Genomic DNA, 5,991 nt, shown 5'->3' with positions numbered 1-5,991 from the left:
AAAAAAAAAAAAAAAGAAAAAGAAAAGAAAAACAAACAAACCAACCCAGCGCCATTTTAGGGCTCACAACTGTCTATAACTCCAAAGGACCCAAAACCCTCTTTTGGTCTTCAAGACCAAGGAGGCACACACATAGTGCAGACATACTTGGAGACAAAATATCCAAATGCATACAAGAAATCTAAACAAGAAATGCATGCTGCTCTTGCAGAGGAGCACCCACGCATGGCTCTTGACACGCTCCAGGGGTTCCAGCACCCTCTTCTGCCCACCATGAGCAACTGCAACTGCATACACATGGCATAGTCACAAATTAAAATAAGAGCAGCTCTCCTCGATCGTGCGACATCAGGTACAGGGGCAGGACGACTGTGTGCAGGGAAGTTACTGAGGGAGGAGGAGGTGTTTCTGGGCTCTTTGGATCAGTTCCTAATCGAAACCTTTTGTTTATTAGGGGTGCACAGGAGACTCAACAGAAGCTGCAGAGGTGGCTCTGGAGGTGAGCAAGGCTGGGTTCTTATCCCTCCTCTTCCCTTTGAGCAAGCTGCCATAGCTCAGAGACGCCCAGAGCTTCCCACATTCCCCCCACATACATGCAGGTCAGGATCCGTACAAGAGGCACTTTATTTAATGGTTGGAATGCAATTATGTAAGCACAGGGCTGGGCGTACAGGGAGGAAGGGCCAGTGATGGCACACAGGCAGGCACAGGAAACTGAGTGACCCAGGCTGCTTCCACCATCCTGGTATCTTACTGATAGGCAAAGAGGGGTGAGGGAGGGCCTGGGCAAAGACAAAGTCGAGGGTCAGTCAACTGGCCCCCAAGTTCGAGAAGTTTGGCAAGAAGATTCTAGTGTTAGGTGAAAGAACACCCACCTCATCCCCGGAAACCATCCCTTGGGTGAACTCAAGTTTCTTTCCTCTTACAAAGATAGCAGTGTGGATTCCTGGCAGAGGAAGGGGCGGGGCAGCAGCCCTGTCCTCTTTCATCTTCCAGCGTGAACCTCAAGTTTCCCATTAAGAAGCCCTCAGGCAGGCCACTCTGGAGGCTCTAACAGAGGCCCCACCTCCAACCACCACTCGCACTCCTTGCATCAGCCCCCCTCCCCCACACTGTCAATTTATCAGGAAGAGTCCTTCAGTTCTGGGTGCACACTCTTCCTTCCTATGACCCCAGCCACCTCCAGGCTAGAGGTGGGGTTACAAATGAAGGCACTCGGTGGCTCCCTCCAGCTGTGGAGCCTGGTGAAGGAAAAGCAGACAGACCCCTTACTGTACATCTAGATTAAAACGTGGTAAGAATGAGAAAAGCATTTGTCAGCCCTTGGGCTGAATCAGTCATGGAGATCCAATCTGTCCCAGCAGGAGCAGGTAGGGGAAGCTTGGATCTGGGGTTCACTGAGCCCACCTACAGGGGCTTTCATCCAGTCTTTCCCTCTCGGCTGGAAGGGGCGCAGGAAGTACAAAGAAGCTTGCTGCAGACATCCTCGGGCCAGTTCCCGCCCTCGACTTCAAGTCACTTCACCGTATTGGCACCATCTGAGCCAGTGAGAACTGGAGGCACCCATACTGTCCCATCTCCCAGGGCTCCACTGCCCTCGGGTGTAGGAAAGAATGCCCCAAATCCTCGAGGTCCCTGGAAATGGGCACTCAGGGAGGGTAGCAGAGAGGCAGTGATGTGACTTTAGGCAAGCCCGATGAGCTGGGGAATCTGACCCAAGCACCGGATCACAGCTTCCTGAGAGGACCAGGAGGCAGATGTCTTTAGGATTCTGCTACCTTCTTGTTGGTTTTATTCAACAGTTTCTTGAGGGTGGAAGACATGAAGTAAGGCCTCTCCGCTGAACCGTCATTTCTCTCCAGATCCTCCACTGTGGACAGAGCCCCAGAGCAGGCGATGAGAGGGAGCAACAGGCAGGGGTTGGGATGGGGAACAGGGACGGGAACAGAGGGCCAGAGAGAAGCCTCAGGGGTTAGGAAGCAGCACGTGGAGGCGCAGGGCGTGGCAGCAAAGGCCGGTTACCCAAGGTGCTTAGGAAGCTGAGACAACAAGCCCAGGCTCAAGACCTGCTTTTAAGGTAAGTTCAAGGCTAGCCTGGGCAACTGAGTGAGCCACTGTCTCCCAAAGAGGAAGTAAACAAGGCTAGGGACATAGTTCCCACAGTTCTGGGGTAGAGCCCCTGCCTAGAGTTCTCCAGCATAAGGCTGGAGCTTGGCTCAGTGTAGAGCCCCTGCCTAGAATCCCTCTGTGGGAAGATGGGGGTGTGGCTCAGTTGTAGAGCCCCTGCCCAGAATCCCCCTGTGGGAAGATGGGGGTGTGGCTCAGTGGTAGAATGACTTCCTAGTCTTGGGAAAGAGAAGGAGGGGTAGGAAATGACTACAGGAGCCCCACATTCCCGGTCAGGGGAGCCCCGTCACATGCACAAACCCGGTCTCCAGAGGCCCCTGGCCTGCTCGCCAGTCTCCCCCACTCTATTCCTCCTCAACTTCCTCCTGCTTGCCCTCCTGCGGACTCCCCTTCAAAAAGATGTCTCTCATCTCGGGCGACATGAAGTAGGGTCGCTCCTGAGAGCCGTCATTCCTCTCAAGGTCCTCACCTGGGCCCCCCAGGAACCAGCAGGGGGTGAAAAATGGGGTGATCAGGAAAGGAGGGGGTGGAAAAGAGGGGCAGAGGAAAAACAGGGAAGAAGCCAGCAGGCGTAGGGAGAGAAGAAGGGGGTAGAGGGAGAAAAGACATGTGGAGACCAGAGTTAGTGGCAGCCATGGACCAGCTCTAATTCCCAACAAAGCCAGAAATTTCAAAGCCAAAGACCCAGGGGCAGAGTGTTCCAGCTACAGCTTGGGGATAGGAGGGTGAGGAACAGTTAGCTTGGAGCACGGTGAAGAAGCATGCATGGCCTAGTAGAAGGGATATCCAGGACCCAGGGAACTCTGGGATGATGGTGGTGCTTTTGTGGGAGGAGGGATTTCCTTGTCCATTGAGGAGAAGGGAGTCAGGGCCCCTGTTGGGCTGAGATAAAGGGGTCACTCACAGAAACAGAGGAACAATGTGTCCACACACATGCCGTAGACGCTGAAGAAGCCATGTGCAATCATATAGGAACCAATGATCACTGTCTACACAAGAGGAACACCTTGTTTTAGTCCAGCTCGGTTCAGAACCCCACTGTTCTCCTTATTGTGAGACCTCTCATTCTCACGAGCCCAAAGGCTGTCTGCGGTCGTAGCACTTATGGCAATCCTCCTGCCTCACCTTTTTCTTAAACAGATTTGTTTATTTATTATGTATATAGTGTTCTGCCTGCACACCAGAAGGGGGCATAAGATCTCATCACAGATGGTTGTGAGCCACCATGTGGTTGCTGGGAAATGAACTCAGGACCTCTGGAAGAACAACCTTAGCCTCTGAGCCATATCTCCAACCCTCTTTTTAATCTTTTTATGTGTGTGAGTGTTTTGCTTACATGTTTGTATGTGCACGATGTGTGTGCCTGATACCCAATATCAGGAAAGGTCATCAGATGCCCTGGGACCGGAGTTAAAGATGGTTGTAAACCACCACATGAATCCTGGGAACTGAATCCAGATCCTTTGTAAAAGCAACAAGTATTCTTAACTGCCGAGGCATCTCTCCAGCCCTTTAAAACATTTATTTTTGTCTGGTGTGGTGGTAATTAACCCCAGCACCTGGAAAGCAGAGGCAAACAGGTCTGTGTGGGCAAAGATTACCAAGGTCTATACAGAGTTCCAGGCCAGCCAGGGCTGCACAGCAAGACCCTGTCTCAAAAAAAAAAAAAAAAAAAAAAAGGTTATTATCATGTCAATGTGGCTACACTGAGAGTAAATCTTTTCCTGTTGTTCCTCAGTGAAAAAGATTTTTTGTTTTGCTTTGTTTTTCAAGACAGAGTTTCTCTGTGAAGCAGGCCTGGCTGTCCTAGAACTCACTCTGTTGACCAGGCTGGTTTTGAACTCATAGAGATCTGCCTGCCTCTGCCTTCCAAGTGCTGGAATTAAAGGTGTGTACCACCATCACTCGGCTGCAAGATTTAATTTGGTTATGCATATGCACACATGCACCTGAGTACAACTGTCCAGGGAGGCCAGAAGAGGCCATTGGATCCCTGGAACAGGAATCACAGCCTGGAGCAGTTGCTAGGACTTGAGTCCTGTGCGAGTGCAGCGTCCCCTCACCACAGAGCCACTTCTCCAGCCTCCAGCCTCCTCTTTCTGAGTGCTGATGGCGTGTGTGAAGGCCGGGTCAGTATCTGGAGTCCTCTCTCTCCACTTAGTTTAAATGTGTGTTTGCATATACATATCTCCCCCCATGGAGTGTGCATACACCACAGTGCACAAATGGAGGTAAGAAGGAAACTGGCCATCTGGCCCAAGGCACAGAATTCATGTCTTCAGACTTGGCAAGTTACTGAGCCACCTTGCTGGACCCTTACCTTAGTTATTTGAGATAAACTGGTGCTCGCTGATTGGCTAGAATGTTTGGCCAGTGAGCTCTGGGGATCTGCACAGTTCTAGAGTTCCAGACGTTCACATGGTATTGTGATTGTGTGTGTATGTGTGTGCTATTCTGTGGCCCAGGCTGGCCATGAACTCACAAGTCCCCTGCCTCAGCATGAGCCACCACAGTCCAATTGGCCCTCTCTGGAATAGATTTTTTTTTTTGAGACAGTCTCGTACATCTCCATCTGGCCTCAAAATACCAAGTAGCCGAGGATGACACTGAACTCCTGACCCTCCTGCCTCTGCTTCTGAAGGACTGGATAACAGGCCTGAGTGACCATGTCTCACCTGGAAGAGCATCTTCCATGCCTCAGCTAGGAGAAACCAGTCAGCTACACAATGCTCCTTTGCTTTCTCCAGCCTCAGTGCCTTTGCACGTGCTGTCGGAGTTATAGGTAACCATTTCTGCTTTCAGCTCTAAAGCAAGTCCTCAGGGACACAGCCTCCAGAAGCTGCACCTGCTGTCTGATCCCATGTCACCCTGTCCTAGTACTGTGTGTCTCCTTTAGGCTTCACCCAGCTGCAGTTTTATGTGTGTTTGGGACATTGTGAAGTTGAATCTCACATTGCACTGGGCCTATAATCTCATCACTTTGAAGGCTCCAACACAAGGAGAGCCTGAGTCTGAGGCCAGCCTGGGCTGCGCAGCAAATTCCAGTACTGCCTGGATATCTAGGAGATGTCAGTGGATAAAGGGCTTGCTGTGCAAAATCGAGGGATATAGTTCGGATCCCAGCACCTATGCCCCACCTGTAACTCAGTACATAGGCTGATGGCAGCCGGTCTCCAGGGCCAGCTGGATATCTAGACTGGCCAAAAGTCAGCAGGAGACCCTGTCAGAAAATAAAGTGACCCATCAAGAAATTCACCCCAATATTAACCTCGGGCCTCTGCCTGCATACACATGTACTGTCATACGTGTAAATGGTCCTACACACATGGAAAAAATAGTAGGAGTTACTCTTTTTTCCCCACCCATTTTTGAGAGAGAATTTCTCTCTGTAGTCCTGGCTGCCTGCCTCTTCTGTGCTGGGATTAAAGGTGGGGTGCCACCGCTGTCCAGCTTGAGCTCCTGCTCAAGTTAGACAGGAACTAACACAAACATCTGCGGTCTGGCATCTTATCCTGTTAGTCTCTTGACTTTCCACACACCACAGCAGTCTTCTCACGTTTCTGGTAGAGCCAGACCTCGGGGTCTCCACTATTCCCTCTGCCTAGATCAGGGCTGGCCTTGAACTCCCTACAAAGCTAAGGATGACACTGAACTTCTGATTCTTCTGCCTGAGCTTCCTAGTGCTGGAATGGCAGGTGTGTGTCATCAGATCATCACTAGGTAATGCCCCTAAGCATCTAAACTGTAAGGTCTTGCATGGCATGACAAGATTTAGCTGTAATCCTAGGGTTGGGAGGCAGGAAGATCAAAAGTTCTTTGCCAGGCTAGGCAGAGCTCTGTAAGTTCCAGCCCAGCCGGGTGACA

At 51.0% G+C, this 5,991-nt stretch overlaps 1 protein-coding gene across 3 annotated transcripts in view; it reads right to left on the bottom strand.

The window, feature by feature from the left end:
• Window positions 1-951: 951 nt before the first annotated feature.
• Slc44a2 (solute carrier family 44 member 2) overlaps window positions 952-5,991 on the bottom strand; it is a 33,531-nt gene continuing 28,491 nt past the window's right edge. For 2 of the 3 annotated variants that reach the window (XM_013346293.2, XM_013346292.2), the window contains exons 21-23: window positions 3,032-3,116; window positions 2,428-2,596; window positions 1,797-1,870 (exon numbers count right to left, since the gene is read on the bottom strand). In XM_013346293.2, the coding sequence (XP_013201747.1) occupies window positions 2,472-2,596; window positions 3,032-3,116 (210 nt within the window). In that variant the 3' untranslated portion in view covers window positions 1,797-1,870; window positions 2,428-2,471. Of the gene's footprint in view, window positions 1,871-2,427; window positions 2,597-3,031; window positions 3,117-5,991 lie in introns of all 3 variants that reach the window. The other variant, XM_005346892.2, reaches the window with a different exon arrangement.

The sequence above is a fragment of the Microtus ochrogaster genome, chromosome 5, assembly GCF_000317375.1.
Source record: "Microtus ochrogaster isolate Prairie Vole_2 chromosome 5, MicOch1.0, whole genome shotgun sequence".
NCBI lineage: Eukaryota > Metazoa > Chordata > Mammalia > Rodentia > Cricetidae > Microtus > Microtus ochrogaster.
This window is presented reverse-complemented; position numbering and strand designations above follow the sequence as displayed.